The 23,298-nt window shown below is 43.7% G+C and overlaps 1 protein-coding gene across 1 annotated transcript; it reads left to right on the forward strand.

Moving 5' to 3' along the window:
- The first annotated feature begins 214 nt into the window (after positions 1 to 214).
- Positions 215 to 20,236, forward strand: cd34 (CD34 molecule). Its single transcript, XM_080444629.1, has 8 exons — positions 215 to 494; positions 13,516 to 13,566; positions 14,391 to 14,665; positions 14,899 to 14,976; positions 17,610 to 17,721; positions 17,856 to 17,908; positions 18,499 to 18,651; positions 19,986 to 20,236. The coding sequence occupies exons 1-8, from the start codon at positions 413 to 415 to the stop codon at positions 20,172 to 20,174; spliced, it is 993 nt and encodes a 330-aa protein (XP_080300755.1). The 5' UTR covers positions 215 to 412; the 3' UTR covers positions 20,175 to 20,236.
- The last annotated feature ends 3,062 nt before the right edge of the window (positions 20,237 to 23,298 follow it).

Here is a 23,298-nt window from a genome sequence, read left to right on the forward strand (position 1 = left end):
GGAGGGGAGTGTGTGTGTGTGTGTGTGTGTGTGTGTGTGTGTGTGTGTGTGTGTGTGTGTGTGTGTGTGTGTGTGTGTGTGTGTGTGTGTGTGTGTGTGTGTGTGTGTGTGTGTGTGTGTGTGTGTGTGTGTGTGTGTGTGTCAGCGCGCACACACGTGCATGTGAGTGAGTAAGGGGGCAAAGGAGTGGGGCTGTATAAAAACCAACGGAACACAAGCTGTGCTTTATCCTGCTAGTCTGTCCCGCTCGCACAGACCCTCACAGGAAACCTCAGAACTTCCCCCCCGGCCCCCCAAACACTCCCTCACTCCCTCACTGGCCCACTCTCACGGCGGCCCTATTTTTGAAAAGCTCTCCCACGCTTTTACAGGGACACGCACCCGTTCACGCCGGCTACACTGACCGAGGAGGATGGCAGCGTCCATGTGGAGAATGAATGGATTGTGGAAAGCAGTGGCTCTAGCCCTGGTGCTCTGCGCTCTGCAACTTAACCGTGAGTACCACTGCTTCAATTAAAGAGAGTGATGTTTTTGTTCAAAAATAAAAAATAATACATATTTTGTTTAAAACTTATAGCTCTATAATAATAGTATAATAATAATAATAATAATAATAATAATAATAATAATAATAAATTAATACAAATAATAATAATAGCATATAGCTCTATAATAATAGTAATCATTGTTATGGAGTGTTCTCCAGCTCTTTAGTAAACAGTAAATACATTTTCACATCGGGATATCAATTTCATCCAATCAGGAGAGAAAACCCCACAGACAAGATAATTCAGTTTCAGTTTTATAGTGGTCCAGTTCCAATTTTGTCTACTCATTTATTTTGTTTCATCATGTCCAACCTCCCTTGTTTAGTTTGTATCCTGTATGTGTTCTCTCTCCTGATTGGATTAGACTGGTATCCTGACCTGAATAATCTACGCTTATTTTAACCCAAAAAATATAACTTAAACCCCATTTAACTCACACATGGATAAAGTAACACTGAGCATTCTGCAGTGCAACTGTCCTCCTCCCTCTATAGAAGTCATAGGAGTAGATTGCCTCATGTGCTTTGTCTCTCAGCCAGTTGCATGCGAGACAAACTTGTGGCGTAAACTACACTCCGTCAGATGTTGTGCCTCCACTGCAGCTTTAAACTTCAGTGGGAGTGTGTGTTGTATTCTGTTGTGCCATGAGGCATCTTGGAGCACTTTGGGCAGACAGACCGAGGGTAAAACATTAGTGGTTCTGGAGTGGAAGGTTGTAACGTTGAACATAATTATGCCCTGCATCCCGCATCGCGCTGGTCTGGGAGGAGCTGTGTGTGTGTGTGTGTGTGTGTGTGTGTGTGTGTGTGTGTGTTATAGTATGTGTAAGCAACGTGTAGGGAAGTGACCACACACCAAATGTGTTTTCTGCATTCTTGAGGAGAGCAAAAACGGTTCTCTTTACTTAATGCCCTGAGCATCCTCAGTGTTATTTTGACTGTTAAAGTGGACCTGCAAGGATAAATGTGTTACTTTTATAGCCAACAGTAGGTTTACAAACAGTAGGGGAGAGGTGTGTGTGTGTGTGTGTGTGTGTGTGTGTGTGTGTGTGTGTGTGTGTGTGTGTGTGTGTGTGTGTGTGTGTGTGTGTGTGTGTGTGTGTGTGTGTGTGTGTGTGTGTGTGTGTGTGTGTGTGTGTGTGTGTGTGTGTGGGGGGGGGGGGGGTGTGTGTGTGTGTGTGTGTGTGTGTGCGTGCGTGTGGTGGTGATGAGGGGGGAGCCTATTGTATACTACCGCATTGTGAGCTTGTACTGTAGATTGGCTATTTTTGGCATGGGACAGTCATATGACTACTTTAAGCATAAATCAGACTTAAATGGGTACACTCACTGGCCAGTTGGCTCCAAACCAGTCTGACTTAGTACTAATTGCAAAGCGATGTGTGGCTTGGGTAGCATTACTGTCTTGCTGGTCGTAAAGGAGAATGGGTCCTGATTAGTCCAATATAACGACTTTATCAGAACTTGTGAAGTAATTGGCCTGGTTTTTACATTTAATTTATTTATTTTCTTTGGGGGGGGTTACTAGACTACCCAATATGAGTAAAATACATCCAATAGGGTTACTTTAAAACAGATATCCAGACCGTGAAACATTCTCCCCATTTGTACAAGAGAGGCTCAGTACTGTACATTCAGTACAGTAGGTCTCTCATTTGCATCCGCAGCCCAACGGTTGGTAATTAGATTTACATGGAAATTGAATTACAGCATAAGAAGACCATTCCTCTTACCAACCAATAAAGGCCATACATGGATGACATTTTACGACACTATAGACAGGCAATTATTTTTCTTCAGCTGCAAAACCCAGACCCCCCACTGACAGCCATGTTTGCAACTCCACTTCCTCAGTCTTCCGCATTTGACATAGAAGTCTTAGAACTTTTTTATTTGAATTTAATCGGAACTACAGTATGAACTGATATTTAAAACGGTTTGAATTGGGATCTTGCTTTGCGTAGAAGCCATGAACCATTGCTTTAGGCATCAGCCTATACCCACTTCTGATTACTACTTTGGATATCAGCACAGGGGTGTTTCCACAAGGGATCCTCACCTAACCCCCGCCCTAATTCCTCACCACAGCCTATCTATGGTCTGTCGATCACACAGACCTGCTACATTGTCGACACTTATCTCCAAGTGGCACTGCGGTGCAAATTTGCTGAGGGATGGTCAGCATACAGTGATGAACACAGCACTGGAAAAGTCTTTGTCAATTTTGAATATGAATTGCGACCATTCTGACACAATGGCTCAAAGGACAATTTGGACTGATCATATGGTATGCACAGCGATTGGGGGCTATTTCTTTGTATTTATTATTGAAATGTACAAATTCCATACATGCTGATGCTGTGCTTCCTTCCCCACCACCAGGCAAGCCTAATTACTGTCGCTCGTTGAAATCTACATGCTCACAACATGCCGTGCATGTTCTGAGCTTGTAGATTGGCTATTTGTGGAATCACGGAAGTCAAGCTTAAAGAGGCCATCCTCTCCGGGCCTTTTCACAGATACAGGGCTGCTTGACTGTGATGGCTCGAGGGTCACAGGTCAAAAGGAAGTGACATCAATGTTCACTCTTGAGCAGACATGGACAATTTTAGCATTTCATGGTGCATTATTGATGTCTGTTTCCATGTGAAAAAGACGCTTTGTCATGTCACCGTGTTGCGATTCCGCCAGACAGGCGGCCCACAGCACAGTTCCTGTCTTGTTCTGCCCCGTTCTCCAAATCACTGTGACGTAGGAGGCTCCATCAATGTCACATTTGATTTTGGTGTCAGTGATGTCATTAGGGAGGACTTTTTGAAACACCCTTTGTACTGTGCACACATGCACAGACAGCCAAATAAATTGGCCAGACACCTCAGTCTTATCATTCATCTGAACACACACATTGAGATTCAAGGAGTTCTTTATGTTACGTCTTGCGTAGAGGTTAGAGGTACATAAGTAAACAATATCTATCATCATCAATGATAGTAAACATATACAAGGAAAGAAAAGGACAGGATCAGATAGCATGCAAGGAATGCTATGTAAAATTATATTTGCAGCCACTCAGTATTAGACTGTGTGGAAGTGTGGAATCACAATGTTCACTGTCCTTGGTGACTCAAGTCTTGCAAATCTCCCTATAGTATCTCACTGATGCTCACGGATAGTTCAGTGAGAGGGCAAAACAAACGACTTTTTGTCACAGTAACTGAGTCAAGCAAGAGTGTGAGAAACCAGTGTTCACTATTCCAGTAATTATTTATGTAACTGGAATTAGAGGGTAGCTTATACAAAAAAGGATTTCACTCACGATTGTACATCTGTAAACTTATGATGTGACAAATAATGTGACGATAAAGTTGGAGAAGACAGAGATTGTTGTGAGAGAGAGAGATAGAGAGAGAGAGAGTGTGTATGTCAAGAGACAGATGGGATTCTCACTGACGCAGTTGAAGTTGCGTTTGAATGTATTTAGCCGAGTTAACATTCTTATCGTATCGTAAGCCAGTCAAATGCTTGCTCTCTCTGTAAGCAGATTTAGTTTGTTCCTAATTCTCCTGGCTTTCACTCAGCAGTTATGTAGATTCACAAATATGTAGCGCTGCAATGGGCATGGTCTGCACTGTTGGCTGATGTCATCCAACGCCTCTTGGAATAAATTATCTCTCACTCAAAGTTTGGGGGAAAACCCACATTTTGAATCTGCTCTTGAGATGGGGTGAAACGGGTTGCTTTTGTTGCTATGTCTGTGCCTAATTAGTTTTTTTATTTTGGTCAAAGAAATACGAGCAAACACATAACTTAAACCCAGGATATACGCATAAAAGCGTAATAAAACACTTGTTTCTTCCAATGTGGTCCTAATGCGTACTACAACTTGCAATCACAATTGCTATTAGGACATTTTCCAAAAAGTGTGCGTGCGTGCGTGCGTGCGTGCGTGCGTGCGTGCGTGCGTGCGTGCGTGCGTGCGTGCGTGCGTCCGTGTCTACATGCGCGAGCGAGCATGTGAGCATGCGTGTTGCAAGTGCTTGGCAATTTGTAATTTTCCCTGACACAGTCGAGTAATGTCAGCATGAGGTCATGAATCTAGTTCAAATAAATCTAAACACAGAAAGGGCCACAGAGAGTGGAGACACGTTAATTCTCAGGCTTCTCAATTCTATTAGAGACAGTCTGAGGATTACTTACAACAAAAACAAAGAAACAATACAATGGACGGGTTCTCAGAATGAGGCATGTCACTGGCATAGCGCAAGTTGTGATTAACACAGCATATGTTTCTGCAGTCAAATTTGCAACATTCTCTCTTGACCAGGCAATGGCTGCGCCTGCCAATTTCAACATGGGCAGAGTACCCGCCACTCTCTTTCTCACGGCGCTCACAGCTATTGACCAGCGTTCCTTCAGTCCCACGTCGCGATGGCAAAGTTCGATTCACGTCATTTGCTGGAGGGCGTGGGTCTTTTACGTAACCCATTGGCAGACAGTGGTGTTCTTATGTCAGGTCAGGGTGTGTGTAACTCCTCTTGGGCCCCGTCATAGCTGAAGCACCATGAGTGCTGGTGGCTTTATTCTTTCGTCACTTGCTCCAAGTTAGAGAGATGATTTGAAATTGAGACCTTGTTTGCATTGCCGTCAATGAGCATATTCAAAAAGGAAACTTTTACGACAAACAGACACTTCCCCGCCCTTGTGTGCATTGTATTACCTCATCCTCTGGGCTCCATCAACACACTCAGCTTAACATCCTTAAGAAATTCCCCCTTTTTTTCTGGAGTGTCTTTATTTGGAGCCCATCCACTCTCTTCTCCAAACAAAGCTCATTAGTGATAAGGAAACAAAACCTGTGTCACACCATAGCCCAAATGAGCATCCAGGAAAAAATGGGTTGACAAGGAGAAATAGATTGTCTAGCAACAATGTTTACCTAGTGAAACAATCTTAATGAATAGCAGACGGCTGTGCTAGCATTCAAATCTTCCTTTTCCAATTACTGCTGTTCTGGTGAGCTTATTGTTCCTTGTTCCCCGTGGCACCCCGCTGCAATTTTACAGCTGTTGAGCTTTAACAGCGAGGGGGAGAAGGAGCCCTCTCCTCCTATTTCTCCACCATTTCAACCCGGCAATCTTGGCAGGGCAGCAAGCGTAGAGACTGAGAAGCTAGATGTGAGATTGAAGTCATCTGATGTTAAGCTAATGAGCAACTCTAAAATTAAAAAAATGAATTCCAAAATGCTATCTTGGAAGCAGACAGCTTGTTTAGTCATCCCTGCGCTTTGTCGCGGAACTGAGACCTCAGTAGTAACTCAAAGTTCTCCTCGGAACTTTGATGAATCCCAGTTCATGGTGAAGTCACTAGTGAGCCCCAATATATTGCAATGGGCGTGTGCACCGGTGTGTACGTTAGAGATGGCTAGGCTGTCTTTATAGTGGTATATACTGTTTACCCTGCGGAATAAAAGCAGTTAATGAGCCTTGGCTGAGGCCCTTTGACTGCCAGAATAATTGCTCTAGGTAATTAATGTTCAGTAAAAGGCACGTCGCTGAGCCTGCTCTTTATCCAACCTAATTGAAAACACAAGATTGCATCCTGTTTCGGCTCTTGGCGGGCAAATTCACATTCACATACGCATTTTTGAGCGTGCATGTGCTGTTATTGTGAGGAGGCCTTGATTTCTGCATGGCTTTTTTCTCTTGTAAGAGTGGGGGGGATTTGTAGAGTTGAACCAGGTCAAGCAGACTCTTCCTATCATTTCTCATACTGCCTCTCCCTACTGCGCTGTGGCTCCATAATATAAATCATTATACGATGCCAGATAGTTGAGGGCTATACGTTTAGATATCCTTTTACAGCCTCTCCCCACTCCACAAGCTCGCGTCAAGAGGCAGTTGGAACCGGTCCATGGACATCTGCTGTTACAGCACAGCGCTGGTTCTGACAGGGAGAGGCGAGCAGTGTGCTGCTATAGCCGCCCTCAGAGCATCTGGTGTTTCCAACTTATCTTTTGCTAAAAAAGATGGATAGGCTGTTTTGGAAACAAAGGTTTTATATTTCAATCACTGGTCGACATTATTTTCATTAGCAAAGCAGGGGCTGGGTGGAAACTCTGGTATGTAGCTACCATACTAATCATAGCCTGGCCTATACTGTTCAAAAGCAACTACATTTTTTGCATCAGCTTTTCCATGGTCATGGATTTTATTACAGTATTTGCTGTCCTGTACCAGAGGTGGAGGGAACATTTTACAATAATCTTAAGTACAACTCAAAATCAGGATGCTGTGGTGCAGTGGAAAATTGCTGTGCTAAGGTCCCATGATGAGCACTACTGTGTCTATGGCACATGGCAGTAGCATTGGGTCCATATAGCAGGGCTGGTGGGTATTATCTGTAGCCGCCAGCATGTTCACCTCTGGAGCTTGGAGAGGTCAATGCATGCCGCGTGGCGTGACAGCTACATCCTGTCCTAGGATGTGCATAGATAACATTCCAGGGCTGCTGTTAATTCCTTTTAATATTTTTCAACCCCATTCTTGTGTTTTGTTTAAAAACACCAGGGGCGTGGGCAGGGCAGAAAAGTCAACTTTTGCCACCAGTCTGTCCAAATAGTTCTCACGTTCGGCCAGCGCTGAGAACTGGGGACTCTAGTGGTGCAGTCCCTGAGATTTATTTTCCACGTTGTGGTTTTAGTGTTTGGAGTGGCTGTCTCGCCATGGGAGGAAATTGGCCTGTGTTTGGTCTCCAGGGTTATACTGGGACTTTTGCAACAGTTTGTCTGTCTGCCTGCCTGTCTATCTGTCTGTCTGTGTAACATACGTATGTGGTAACACTTACTGTCCCCTGATGACCACCCTATCACCCTTTTCACCTTATGGATGTTTTGCAGACGGATGGAAGGGTTGGGATGCTTGCCAACACCGCCCTCCCCCTTGTCCTACCCTAGTTAGGTCACGTAGTCGGACCATCCATTCATTCCCCACAGTCTTGGTATTCCCTGGAGGGTCTAGGGGACTGGTGGAATTCCAGACTAGTAGGGCCTTAGCCGAGGGGACGCTCTCTTAACAGGGAAGGGAGGGGTAGCAAGGAGGAGAAGGAGTCACCGTGTCCTGCAGTAGACATCTGGAAGTGGGAAGGAGGGGGACATGGAACGAGAGGAGGGTGTGGTGTGGTGATGACAGCCAAGGTGTCGTCCCTGTGGTCTGGGTGGAGGTGGAGGACAGATGCAAACCCTGAGCTCTAGTGCCACTGTCCCTCATGCCTTCTGGAAGTGCAGTAACTGTATGCACAAGTGCGTAGAGGAAGGTCCCAGTGGATATTTCTAGCAGCTGTTCCATCCCTCCCTTCTCATGGCCTCCTCCCCGCTCTCCCTGGAGAATGAACAGGCAGCAGGCCATTTCAGATGGGCCATTTGTAAAAGACTGCCCTGACATCCCATGCTCTGGCTATACCCCTCCTTTCATTTGGTGTGACCATGTTTGTTTTCACTGCATTTCCCTGGATCTCCCCCTGCCCAGTATACCCCACCCTACATCCCATCACTGGAGGAAATAGGAAGGGGATGGGATGGGACTGGGAGCTGGACTACTGAGGGCAGTGAGAGAGTGGGAGAAGCACAAGCGATGGCAAATTTACAATTCATCCATTACGCCCGTTTTGCACTCTAATAACTGATTTCCAAAATCAGTTATTTTAGGTTGTACGTACGTAAGCATATATTGTCCTTCGAGACAGCAGTTTTATAGTGAGTAGGAGTATATAGCCCTCATTCAAAAGAAACTCGATGATGGCCCAAGCACACGCACACAATCAATCTCAATCTCAATCTGTGAGTTTAGGCATAGTCGAGGGTGGCTTATAATTCTACGAAAATAGATGTGAGGCGAGAAGTAAATACACCTTCCTTGTTTGCATGTTGCCAATGTCTCTACCCAAGCAGCACTCAATCTCAGGAGACAGCTGATGTTGGAGCTCCAATGCCAAATCACAAAAGTCAACGGTGATCGAGTGAGGGCTAGATTATAGAGATACATACCGCACAGTATAGATAGGTACGGTATAGATATATATATAGATAGGCCCAGAAGACACACTGGAGTTTTAAAAAATCCAATGGTAAAGTTGAAAGTTGCCAATGTTGCCATTACAACATGGAGGAAGGATTAAGAAGTATTTTCTTTCTTACTTTATAGTTGCCATTCTAGTTGACACAGTATCATGAATTTCAGATTGACATTGTCAGTCTGGCTCTGTAAAAAACAACAAACACCCCAGAGTCAGTCAAGTGCTTGTTTGTACGTGCAAGTGTAGTCTAAGCATGCAGGGCCAGGCAAAACATGTCATTTGAGTGTGTGTCTTTTGTCAAATTGGTTGGGCCGTCTGGTGGGAAACAGAACCAAATGTAGGGTCTGGCTTTCATATCAACATCAACACCTAAACTGATGATTCTCCGACATCCGTCTTATCACTTCTCTGTCGCTCTCCCGCTCCAAATCCTTCCTCATCTGCTGCCTCTACGGTAATGACATCGATGGTTCGCCTGGCACACAGCCAGTCTCTGGGCCCCAAACATCTGCTATGGAAACTCTGTTTGCTATGGTAACTGATCAAAACAAAACAAAGGCCATTCTTACTTGTGACCGTCAGTTGAAGAAGAAGTACAAAGCATGAGTGTAGTTGTTATGCAACTCCTACGGGTATTTCAAACTGGCCTAACATGTAAGTGTGTTTTGGGTGATGAGAAAGTCTGGCAGGTCTGTGTGTGTGGAGCAGAGTGTGGTGAACCTCTCACCAGGCACAGTGGTTGTAAAAAGGCCACTTTGAAGACAAGGGAATGTGTGGTGATGCAAAAAAATTAAGGTCTACCATATGGAATACTACTCATTACTGTGTTTGACGATTCATTTACATGTAGATTTAACAACACGTACAAAAGCTGGGTGCACTGAATGGATATATGGATATACCTGTAAATGAGCTCATAAATAAACTGTGTGGCTTCCCTATACTACAGTTCACAGGTGCTGCCAAACCCCTACCACCAGTCAGCCTTGAATGTGACAAGTGGTGGGTCTATGCTAATGCCTGATATACTGTATACTTCGTCACACAACAGATGTCACGCACAGAAAATAGCTGATGTACAACGCGCCGCCAATGTGACACGTTGTGAGCTTGGCGAGCATAAATTGGGCATAACACTAGTTTGTGTATGTGTGAATGCCAGGTCAGCTCAGCTTGTCTGCTTATGGACATGAATGCGTTGATTCGTGGAATGTGGGATGATACACAAACGCAATTGATTTGATTTCTCATGACCCTCCCTCACCCTGCTCATATAAAATTCACTGCAGCAAGTTGTGAAATTCTTGACATGCTTCCAAGGGATTATAGTACCTTATGTATGGGCCCGTAGAGACATATGATATGTTTACAGTATGGCAGCCTGTAGAACGCAGGGATGGTTAACCTTATCCAAGTGAAAATACACTCATAAAAATATGATGTACGTATGACCCATCTACATACCATGAACTTTGCAGTTGTAGGCTATCTAGTACATTTCAGAAAACTGTCAACAACAACTAGCCTGTCGGCTAGGCCTTCTCATGGGTCTTGTAAAGCTCAAAATTCAGCATTATAGTATGGTAGGGTCTGGAGTTTGATGTAAAACATTCATGCACTTTTAAGGATGAGATCATTCATCAAATGTAATTCGCAGCTTGACTGTTAACCACTGTCAACCTGGCAACGTGGCACCTGGCATGGCATTATAGACAAACATTTTGTAGACTTTTCAAAAATATTTAAACAATTTAAAAAAAAGAAAAAATACCAAAAGCGATACAACTATTCGTTGTACGACTAGGATTTAAGCGGTTAAATGTGTCTCTCTCTTGGTTCTCGCCATGTCGGTGATTGGTTTGACCACAGGCAGCGTCTGAAGTGTCACTCCCCATCCCGGGGCCTTGAATCCTCTCTTTAACCCATGATTTAGTACCCTACAGCTGCCAGGACGAGCCTCCACCTCATGTCAAAGATGGAACACCCATGGTGTGTGCAACAGCCAGGCCAGGGAGGACGTTAATGTAGATCTGATAGTGAAGTGCAGAGCGGGGCTTTACTTGAGGTCAAAAGTCCCTTTGTCAGGAAACCCTGGCCTCATGCTCTCTAAGCTCATCCAAACACCCTCTGGGGAGAGGCCACGGTTGTGTTTATATGTTGTAGGAGTGTTATGTATATTATTTCCACGTGTTTGTGTTGAGACTAGAAGTCTTTAGGCTTCATTTTAGTGCTGAGGGGCTTGGCTGGAGGCTGAGTGAGATTTCTCTGAGCTGTCTGTGTCTATACTAGTGTTATTGTGTATAAACTGCTGTCATAGTAGCCTAGAGTTTAGACAGGTGATAAAGCCAGCAAGCAGGATGGCCTCTGCGCACACGTGCGTGTGTGTGTGTGTGTGTGTGTGTGTGTGTGTGTGTGTGTGTGTGTGTGTGTGTGTGTGTGTGTGTGTGTGTGTGTGTGTGTGTGTGTGTGTGTGTGTGTGTGTGCATGCATGCATGTTTGTGCATCCCTGTATGAGACAAGCGAGCACTTTAGTGCAATTATTAATGCTCTCCCGAGAGACTGAGGCTAAAAGGTTTAAATAAAAAATAAGTGTGCGTTTTCCAATCATCAGCCTTCTTGTTGTGAATGAAATTTTCAAATACAAGTTGAAAACATACAGATGCCAGAGACTTTCAGCGGTGTGTGGGCTTACACAGCATACTTATTCTCAATCTATCTATATCAATAAACCTAGTTGTTCAGGTCCAAAGGGAATTAACTAAAGGCTTTAATAAAACTGTTAAACATGCAGGATTTATGCCCACCTATGCCAATTAAAATATATGACCCACTCTGCACAATGTTCAGCCTAAGGCTATGTGGAGATATGCAGCACTGCAGGGGGGAAGAATAGCACATTTTACTGAGACTGCGGATACAGTGCTGGACTCACGCTATCATGGTGGCAACTTGATGGCTGATAATCAGCGTAAAGACTGACGTAACAAGTTTTGTTTAGAGCAGTGGTTCTAAACCTTTTTAATTTCAAGGACCCTCAGTTTGGTATGCATTAGGCCAATTGGTTCCCAAACGTGTTCAGCTGAAACCTGAATGATACATTTGGTGTCTCCCCGGGACTCAAAATTACAAAAATCTTCTTATGTTGTTATGAATTAACCACTTAAAGGTTCAAAAATACTTATTTTCTATCAATTACACACCCCATGAAAATAGACGATCTGCAGCGACCCAAAAAAAATTCCTGACCCACTGTTTTGGGAAAACTGCAGAAAGTTACAGATCTGGTTTCCAACTGTAAATAATTTAGCTAGACCCCGGGCCCCACTTACTGGTTTAGGGCAATTACATCAAGGAACCTGAATTGCATTCCAGAGTTTGTAAGTCATATTTCTAACTCACATTTTAATCTGACTGGCCTGGATTAATTGTAGCAGATTAAAATTATTAGCCATTGGGTTTCATTACTTCCTTCCTCACAACGGAAAGTCTGTAGAATTAGTTTTGCACAATAAATGGAGATACAATGCCAGCTTGCGATTTTAGACATTTTGAAAGGGAGCTTGGATATGACTGTGAGAGGAAGAGTTAGGAACTCAGCTGTGCTAGAAAGAAGTTTCTTCTGTATGTGTGGGTGGGTTTAATAAGACAATACAAACGAGAGAGGCTGTTATTGACACTGATGTAGCAGGCACAGCTCTCACAGATGGAACGTTTGCCTGTATTTCTTAACCTTTGGTGATAATGACTTTACATCTCCAAACTTCTTGCTTACTAGCTGCTTTCCCCATCCTAACAAATAACTTAAATATGTAACAACAGAAACTACATATCTTTTATTACATTTAACTTGAAAATAGTCATAGCTTCTGAATGCTGAATTCTAATACACAGTAAACGGAATCAAATCGACCCTTAAAGGTCTTTTTGGTTCTAGTTGTTCACTTTCTGAGTTAATTTAACACTGAGGATTTTACTGTGTAATTCATCCACCCATTGACCTAACATAAACTCGCAAGTTATTAGTCTGAGGAGTGGTTTTAACCGTTTCACCTTACTATGCCAGCAAGGCTTTCCTCATGCCAAACACCAACTAATCCAGATCTTATTCCAGAAAACGGGACCTCTCCCAGAGGATGGGTGCGGAGTCAGGAGGTTGTGAACTTCTGACATGCACATTTATTTGTTTAAGCTGTGAACAGAGGGTTAGCCCATACTAGCTGTTAATTAGCTGCGGCTCCTGAGCAAACAGGCCAAATTAGTTTGGCGTCAGGGGCCCAGCTACAGGCCTTGGGTCAGCAGGCCAGTCTGTTCCAACCCATCCTCCATCCCTCGGCCATACTCACTCAAACACACCACCCACGTGCTAGAAAGTGCATCCTCTTTATGTAGACAGTGTGGTGTAAGTGGGCCTTGTGTTGGGGATGTGTTGGGGCCTTGTGTTGGGGCCTTGTGTTGGGAGATGAACAGTAATGGTTAACCTCTTTCAACCTGATATTTTAATGTCATTACACAAACATTTGCAAAGTTGATTTTTTTTGTTGCTAAAATAGCTGATCTACAAGCTCACAATGTGCCGCAATGAGACCTACAAGAGCTTGAAATTTAGATTTTTCGCTATTATTTGTCATACGACAAAGTATAGGGCTTAAGTGGTTAAGAATGGGTTTACCCAACCCATTCAGAGTTGCAAAACACCACAGGTATAAGTGGAGTAGAATAACTGAACAGAAGATTGCATGGTCATACAACCATTTAGGTTAAAATTTATGGTGGCCATTGATAAACATTTACCGTAATTGATAATATGGATGTATATCAAATCAATACCAAAGACCAACATGTATCTCTCTCTCTCTCTCTCTCTCTCTATCTCGCTCTCTCGCTCTCTCTCTCCTCAGATGGGGTGATGTGTGATGATGCTGTAACTGATGCACCTACCGCTGACCCAGGTATGATGTCATGTGACTATATTTGTTTTTTCTTTTAATAATTTGTCTGGCTTCAAACCCGGGGAGATTCTTGGATTTAATTTATTTATAATACATTATCAATCTATAAAGTATGCACATTTCTGCATGCGTGCTTGTGAGTGTGTAAACATCCGTATAATCTTTCTGCAAACTATGTGTTAATTAATTGTGGAGCTAAACTGTTTTTTCATCCTTTATGTTATGAGTTATGATTTTTGGGGCGGATTTGAAATCATCACTTGATGACGCACTGGGGTGTAACCATACTCCAATCCTAACTGCAGTTGTCATCGAACCATTTATTCAGCGGCACCCCTAATAGTCTACCTCTGTCCACCGAGTGAGCTAAAGCGAGCGAGTTGCCGTGCCGAACGTTGCGAAGTTATGTACCGATAGGCGCAGAATCGTAAATCATGTTTTGGCATGCCCCAACTGCCACTCAAAGTGGCTACTGGCCAATCACAGCACGTCCTTGAACAAGTGGTATAGGCTTTGGGTTCACGTGTAACTGTTGTTTGTGATATAAATCAGCTGCATGGCAATAATAGCAAAGACCACACCATTATCAGTCAACAGTATTTTAAATGTTAGATAAAGAAAATCAGCAAATTATCTATATCTTACTTGCGTGACATCCAATTCGACATCCCCAAAATCACAATAATTCAAGGCACTATTACTGCATGTATCCAGCTATCTCAATAATAGTAACCGTTGACTGTGCAAGCTCTCAAGAGACCACCTTGTCACACTGTAAAGCACCCAAACATGTCCAAAACCATCTTTGTTATGATGTGTTTTAGGCGCCACGGATGCTGCTGCTCCAGATGCCACCGCAGCCCCGGATGCCCCTGCTGATGACACCGGTGCCACAGCAGCTGCAGACAATGCAGGCACTAATGCCCCAGGTGACCAGTCAGCGGACGGGACTGTCGCCCCCAATGCCGATAGCCGGGGAGATAATGGAGACACCTCTGGTACCTCTGGGACCAGTGCTGTCCCGCTGGCAGTCAATGTGATTAATATGGATGCCACTGAGTCTGCTGCTGAAACAAGGGCCCCTCTTAACCTGGTGATAGTGAGTATTTGTATTTGTTTCAATGGTTGGGGTGTTGCTTACATGTTGTTTGAGAGGAACATCTTCTTTGTTAACTTCAGATCTGTATTGATGTGTTTTTGAATGTAATGTAGGATAGCTAGAGGAAGAATAGATAATGGGGGAATTATAAAGTTGCTACCGCCATACAGACATGGTTCTCCGTACCTTTGCAAGGTCTTCTGACGCCGATGCTTTTCTCACTTTCCTTACAGCCTGCTGTACAGTGTGTTGACAAAGAAGCACTGGAGGGCAAGGATACTGTCACGTTTAAGGTTACAACAGCTGATTGTGTAAGTTTTTACGTGTTTTAATTATTCCTCCTCATAAATTAACCCCTCCACCCCAAACAACAACAACACCACACAGCAATGTATTGACAATTTCTAATGCATTTAGTTTACAAAGCGCTTGATGTGCAATGAAAAGAAAGTAAAGGTGTCACAGCCAAGTGAAATAATTATACAGTAGGCCATGTAAAACATAAAAAGGAAGACATCTATTACAACAATTCAGGACAATGTTTGATAAATAAGAACAATTGCACGGAAGCCTTACCCTGTCCCATTGAACCCACGGAAGTCCATAGCCTGTCCCTGTCATCTTGATAACATGCTAACCACAGGCTGTGCTGCACTGCCAACGGATCTCCTGAGATATCAGCACATCCTAGGCCACAGGGGCATAAGAGACAAAGAAGAGCACTGGGCTCCATTACCCTCATTGGAGGGCCCCAAATGACATGTTCCATTCACCATAGCCCTTATCTGGCCCCCTGCACCTTGGCTGCAAAGGAAGCAGCTTGTTCCACATAGGGGGAGAAGATTAATATGTTTTAAACGGATACAGTTGGAAACGTGGGCCCGACAAATACAGATCTCTTTCTCAGACATTCTTTAAGCTTTGTAAATCATGATGCAGTGTTCCTCACAAAAGCAGAGAAGGACTGATACAGTATTTCCTCCCAGGTTAGGCCTGTGTGCCAAAAGCTCACAGGTCACTTGGAGGAATAGTAGGGGTGGGACACTATTCTCTGGAGCCTGGTGTTGTCTGATGGCTGATTCTTTAGCTTTTCGTTGTTTGATGACAATTGGTTTCCTTGCTGTCACCAAGCTAGCAGAGTGTGAGAGGGAATAGAGGGATACATGTGTTCCTCAGATTATGGTCACATTAGAGAAGTCTAACCGATGGATGATGACACATGCATCCGCAGCAATGCTGCACGCATTGCTGCACACAAAAATAACAAGTACAACACAATTATATGCTAATTACTACAGTCTTAGAGTACAGCAGTTGCAGCCCTCACTGATAATGATTCTGACAATGATTAGCACAGCACAACAACTGATACATGTTGCCATGTACCAGCTCCACTTGAAAATAAACACTGACCAGACAGCTTGTCTAGCTGATGATCAGGCATAAAGGCATGTACTGTAGATAAAACACAGCTTGTTTTCTTCTTCACAGCGTGATTCAGGGAATGGCTTGAAGGACCTTGACAAGAGATCTCTAAACAACATGTCCATGGAGAAAATCCAATAACCTTAGATTGCGCCAAAGCAGTGGGAAAAAAAACTCCCAGCAAGTAAATCCCCAGAATATGGGCCCTAAAACCAGCCGCGCAAATTCCCGTGAGAAATGGTGGCTCTTTCTCTCATCACGAGTCAATAGTCACTATAAAAGTCAGTAGCTTGACAAAATCAATGAAAATATGTACGTATATGAATCTCTCTGAATTCTCATAGACAATGTCTTTATTGTTAACGTGAATTTAACTCATGAGAGCTCCAGCCAAGGCAGCAGGAGGGAATGTGAGGTCAATCTCAGCAAAGGAAAAGCGTAAAAGCATAGAATTCCTGAACATAACCTTTAATGGGTCACAAGTGGAAACAGGCAGATGGAGAAGAGAACAGGATACACGGGAGTACTGTAACTGCTGGGTCGGTGAAGCTCGGGTGGATGATATGTGAGGGGGCGATGGGGGGGGCTGACGCAGTTTCATCGTCCCTGCAGTTGGGTGTTATAGGAAAGGCCAGCTGTTAGGTCCCCTCCCAGCTGACTGGCTGATTGAATAACCAGAGGAACCAGGGTTTGCTCACAAAGATGGTCAAGCCTGATTTATACTTTGTCGTATGATGGTGTCGCGCCCCTGAAATAGCCGATATAAAAGCGCACAACGCGCCGCGGATGCGGCACGTTGTGAACTTGTATATCTGCTTTTTTTGGGGCGTGTGACACGTCATACGACAGAGTATAAATTAGGCATTAGAAGGAGATGAATGCTGGCTGGATCACATCACACAGAATGGAGCGTGCTCCCTCAGCCCCTCAAGAGCAGGCTTGTGCAATGCGTTGACATCATACATCAGGGTTACGGAGAGAGAGAGAAGGTGTGGTCCACAATCTGTTTTCCATCCATCGAGCATTTTGCCTCGATTACTCACACACAAAGGCTTTCGCACAGACGCACACAGACAGTCAGCTGGACACACTTGCAGTTTCACATGTAGGACATGCGTGAACACATTGCACTCCACCCTAATGAGTGTCCACAGAGATATGTCATTTATACTCAGTGTTATACGTAGTGCAAGTCTCTCTGCTACCCCCACCATCACCACCAATACATGGCGCTAAGTTTACACACACTTAGGATTACAATGTCAAGATGCTCTCGAGCTATATTGTGTTTCAGTCACTCAGTCAGTCAGTCCATCCAGCCAGTTCAGGAAGCAAATGTTCTTTTAAATTGAAATTGATAATATTTTCAGCACGTGAAATAATGGCCTATGTTCCATCATCAGAAAACTATTTCAGGATGGATTCTGCACTGCTCTCTTGTGATCAACTACACATTCAAAGAACCGCAAGACCTGTGGTGACAGAACTGACATTATCTCTTACAACTCCTATTTTACAGGAGGCAACCAAAGCGATCATCCAGGGTGCTCCTGCGGCCTGGTGTGGCCAGGACAACTGTCGTTTGGACATCAATCAAGATGGCAACACAGTCCTGATCGCCAGTCCTGATGGTGCATATTGATGATTGATGAAATGTTATTATGAATTGTGATATATTTTCTAGTGATTATCAAATAGCTTGATGCAAGACCTTCTTGTTGTCATGAAAATACACCTAATTTCGACAAAATTACTCCCCCTACAGCTCAAGGGGACAAGTTGGTTATGGCCCTCCAGAGTGAGAAGATTCAAGGCCCGGTGAGTGGACAGTCTCAGAAACCATAAGATTTAATCCAGTGTGGTTGGTGAAATACACAGAGTAAAATATTCAATGTTTATTTAACTCAGAGTGTACAAATGGAACCAAATGGACCCTCATTTGGACCCTTAGATGGTTCCATTTGGATTTGGTTCCATGTGTACACTCTCAAGAGTTAAATTAACACTCTCAGGGTATTACAGTGCAGTGATACTATAGCAGAGAACCACTAAAGCCACTACCAAATGAAGCTTTTCAAGGCAGTCTATTGATTCAACCCAGACTACTAAGCCCATAAGCCTTTCTGCTAAGCTTCACATCTTCCCTTCTGACAATCTTATCTTTCTCATTTATTTAGTCCAACAAAAATGCCTCGAAATTGAATTATGATCTTGTATTATTATTTCAAGATATCTTCTTGATATCATATTTCAGATGAGTTTTTCACCTCAATCCTCTCTCTCTCTGTGTGTGTGTGTGTGTGTGTGTGTGTGTGTGTGTGTGTGTGTGTGTGTGTGTGCGTGTGCGTGTGTGTGCGTGTGTGTGTGTGTGCCTGTGTGCATGTGGGTTTGCATTTCATTATGTGCAGCTGGGTGTGTCAGAAACAGAATACAGCTCAGCGTCATCGGGGTCGTCTGTATTTGTGGCGGTGCTGCTCACCGGTCTGCTCCTGGCTGCAGCGCTCATCGGGGCCTACTGTCTGAAGTACAGACGGGCCTCCGACACCAAGGGCATTAGACTGGTAAGTAGGGGCCATCACGATCAGGACATTTAACTTGATTAGCTGTCATACAAATCATTGCGACTAACAATTTAATTTTGTTTTTGGCATTGAACATTGGATCATATGATAAAAAATTCCGGCATTCCTGTTTGCCTTTTAGGCTTTGTAAAAAATGCACAGCAAAGATATGACAAATAACTACCGTAAATTTCGGACTATAAGCTACTATAAGCATTTTTCGACCCTGCGGCTTATATAACGGTGCGGCTTATCTATGGATTTTTACAGCTAACGGCCACTAGGGGACCTCCTAAATCTTTGGATTTTACATCCGCGGCTTATATATGTACAAATCATTCAATTTAGCTGCTGCGGCTTATATTCAGGTGCGGCTTATATTCAGGTGCGGCTTATATTCAGGTGCGGCTTATAGTGCGAAAATTACGGTAAATATATAAAGAAATGACTGACATATATAATAATTGTATACATTCAAAATATTTTTTTAAATAGAGGAAATAGTGTAGTTTGTACTATGTTTTGCTTTGTTTGAAATCAAAACGGGATACACACGTTCTTTGCAAGGGACTGTGGCCAGGTCTTTTAATTAGGGGAAACTGTTGGCCAGCTATCAGAGAGGAATAATATGCATAGGGAGAGTGTTATCCAGGGGCCCACGCCCCGCTGTCCGCTGCCATATGCAACTACTGATCTCCCTGTTTCATCTCTCGGCCAAACGCAGCTGCTTCTCTGTACCACTGCATCACATACTTAAGACCACATCATGTGTGTTTGCTGGTGTGTTTCCATGTGTTTTGTCCAGGCATGGGTGAATTTTGTCTGATCCAGGAATATGATACAATATAAAAGTGCATTCTTTTTTGGCGCTCTTTCATCTGTGTGGGAATTTGCAATACTTATGCACGTTTTGCGCATTCCAGAGCATTCATTTAACTCTGCAGTCCGTAAGTTTATACCGGGATTCGAACCCGGGTCTTCTTTGTGTTAGAGACCACATTCCATGAGAGAATCTCTGCCTCATCAGGGGATATATTGACCTTGGGAGCTTCGGGCAGTATTACTTGTCAACCAGTAGGTCTCCTCCTACCCGATACGTTTCTACAAAGAGTAGGGAGACCACCTCTAACCACTGCAAATGTGCTAGTTATATTGTATTAACATACCATAGAGATTTGTATTCATTAAAATTGTTACGGATTGCAACTTTACTCTGGGAGAGTAAGAGAGCAACAATGGACCCGTAAGGGATAACCAGTGTTCAAGTAATTTGTTCTGCTCCTATGAAATTGTGGTCAGATCACACATAAAGACTTATGTACGTTTGTGTTTAGGCGGAGGAGGCCTGTCCGGCAGATGAGGAGAACCAGGGGAACACGCTCGTGTCTGTAGCCCCTCTCAACCCCCCTCCCGAAACCCCGGAAAAACCCAGTGTCAACGGAGATTCCCCTGAGGCAGCCAAGATCGAGCCCCCTCCCACAAACGGCCATTCCACTGCCAAGACGGCAGATACCGAGCTGTGAAACCCCCATCGGTTTACTGCAAAACAGAACCGACTGCCTCAACACACACACACCCACACACACACACCACACACACCACACACACACACACACACACACACACACACACACACACACACACCTGTTCTACCCTTCTCCATCATTCCACCCACCCACCCATCCATCCACCCTCCCTCCTCTAGAAACCATAGAGAGCCCACCCCCACCACACAAGATGGACATCAGGGATTAGAATAACCCTCCTCTTTCACCACTGATGCTCCCTTTTGCTCTGGTTTCTTCACCCCCCCCCTTGGCTTTGTGCCCCAACAAGGAATGACCATATTGGAATGTCAGGCAAAGTAATACTGTAGTCATGGATATTACCTTCAAGAAATATGATGATGATGATGAAGGTTGTGTCCCTGGGTTGATGATGACCTTCAAGCTAGAGACCAGAGACAGGAAACGGGGGAAGTTTTGGGTGGGGAGCGACTGTTTTGTCTAAATCACCACTGGCTCTTGTGACGTCTGTGTCTTCTCTGGAGTCACAGCTGTGTGCTGGCATTGCCCCCGGGAGGATCCCTGCCTTGCGTCATTCGCCTCAGAAGAAGAAAAGCTGCAACCAATCCATCCCCATAGAAAATGCGAGTGTTAAATCAAATAGGTCTTTAGTCTTGAGATTGTAAAGCATAAAAGAGAGAGGAGAAGAAAGGGAGGATAAAAAACACACACACCCACAGCCAAGAATCTGTTTACAAACTTCTTTGAGAGAAAATCAATGGGGGTCTGATCTTTGTTTGACTGATTGAGTTATTGAGTGCTATTGAGCTTTCATGTGTGCATGCATAGTTGTGTGAGTGTGTTGTGTGAGTATGTGAACATGTACTGTAAGTATGTGTGAATGTATACGTGTACCCATACTGTGCATGTACTGTACTGTATGTATCCACACATGCAACTAAGTCTTGATTACACGTGTGTACTTGGCAATGAGCGTTTGATTTTAAACAAGAGCGGCTGTATGTATGATATATCTGAATGTGCATGTGACCATAGCTGGTAGAAAAAATGTACAATGTTGTAAAATGAATTGACAAGGTGATGGCTGGTGGAGTTGCATTGGGTGCCGCTGTGGTTACAAGTCATAGGCAGAGGACAGTTGAAGACACAGGGAATCCTCCACTTCACATCACTGCAAGCTCAACCCGCAAGTTGTACAGAGATCAGTTGAAACGCTGGCAGGAAAGTCAACAGGCCTCCTCCTCACTGTGGCTCTATGGCCGCTGCTGAAAATCATGAGACTGACTGACCGACGGACTCATTCAGGCCCAAAACACAGTGTCAAGGAGAGCCGTTCTTCGTCAGCCCTGTCCATCCATTTGTCAGTATTATGCTCTTCCTAATACCTGTGCTTTTCTTAATACCAGCATTCTATTGAGCAGTGTTTTTTAATGTTTGTTTTTGTTCATTCAAGTATACTCATGTGCTTTGTTTTGTGCCAAAGAAAATCAAAGTTAACTTTTCCCCCGCCTTTACAAGGGACTGCAAGATTCAATTGACGGGATTAAAGGAACCACAGTACAAAAAAAAAACAATGACTGCCTTTTTTTCTAACTGGAACAAAATGATTTTTTTTCTCAGTCCATTTCTATCATTTTTAACATTCCGTCACAACTGTTAAATAAATACAATTTTTTTAATGAATCATCAGTTTCTGTTTAATTTCTTACGTGAAATGCTCTTGCAGAAGTTTTTGCTGGACTCAATCTAGAGTTATACTGTAGATCTGCTCACCACAGAAACCCCATTTTTGTGGACAAACGCTAGAACGATCAATTGCAGGTGGACGATGTACTCTATGTACACATACACACGTGCACTCATACACACATACACACCCATGCTCTCAGATGCATGGAATGTAAATCCTATGCACCCCATAAGGTCACACAGCTGGTTTGCATAAGCAGTAGTAATGACATCATTTCACACAGTATTGTCTTTCACTGTTTGGGTGGGGCAGCAAAAACATCCAGCAGCTGTCTTTCCTAAATGGAGTTGGACATGTTCATGATTACACCTGATTCGTCCGACTATGTCGCGTGCCAAACATAACTGATCTACAAGCTCACAATGCGATGCATCATTGTGAGCTTGTAGATCAGCTATTTTCAATATGCGACACCATCACACAAGGGAGCTTAACGTATTACCATTTGCCAACATAACTGGCCACAAACTGACAAACTAACTGGCCATTTGCTCGTTTGGTAAATGTTAATATTAGCCCACACTAATTGATTAGATCCACCCGAGTGTCACATAATGCATACGCTACAGTATGAATGCTCATTGCTAAGGGTATTATACAAAACCAGTAATTAACATGTTGATTGACAGCTACACTTTTATTGACCGGATTGACAATCTAGTCTTCTATCCTGTCTAGTCTTTCTATCCAACATCATGTATGTGCTTACAGATGGCTACAGTAGCCATGCAAATTGCCACTTATTTTTGGATGCAATTTATCTAGGCAACGGACAGCCAGACTATCCTTCCCTATCCATTATCACCCCTCCCTTTTGTCACAAGATCATCCGCCATGTGAATTCCTACCCTGCCCTGTCACACTCCACACCCTACAAGGAAAATATTTCCTCATATTTCCTCAAAGCATTGCTTTATGAAAGCCTCGTCCCTTATCATCACAGAGTTGCAATATCCCACAACAGCGAGGATATCGTAGCAGCACATTCCAGAGAAACAAACATATGGCCGGCTACAAACTGATGTTGGCCAACTGTTGGTATATGTACTTTGCTAATTCAAAACGTGTTGTGATATGCTCATCACTGCCACACATTCCTGTTCAACACATTACATTACAGTAATTTTTTTTTTTGCAATCTATATGCCCTTGAACTTTATGAGGTAAGTAGATCGACAGTCCCTTTTACAGGACAGATGTGACTGAAGTTGAGTGTGTGCTTTTAAAGGATGATCAGCAGACCCCACCCGGGTGAAAATATTCCCAGGTGGAGCTCGGCCCCATATCGACCGTTAATTATGCACTCCACAGCTTTCCTTCCCATGAGCCAGAGTCATCGGCCGCTGAACTCTTCTATCCATCTATCAGCTC

Source organism: Gymnoscopelus braueri, assembly GCF_963280865.1.
Source record: "Gymnoscopelus braueri genome assembly, chromosome: 12".
Taxonomy (NCBI): domain Eukaryota; kingdom Metazoa; phylum Chordata; class Actinopteri; order Myctophiformes; family Myctophidae; genus Gymnoscopelus; species Gymnoscopelus braueri.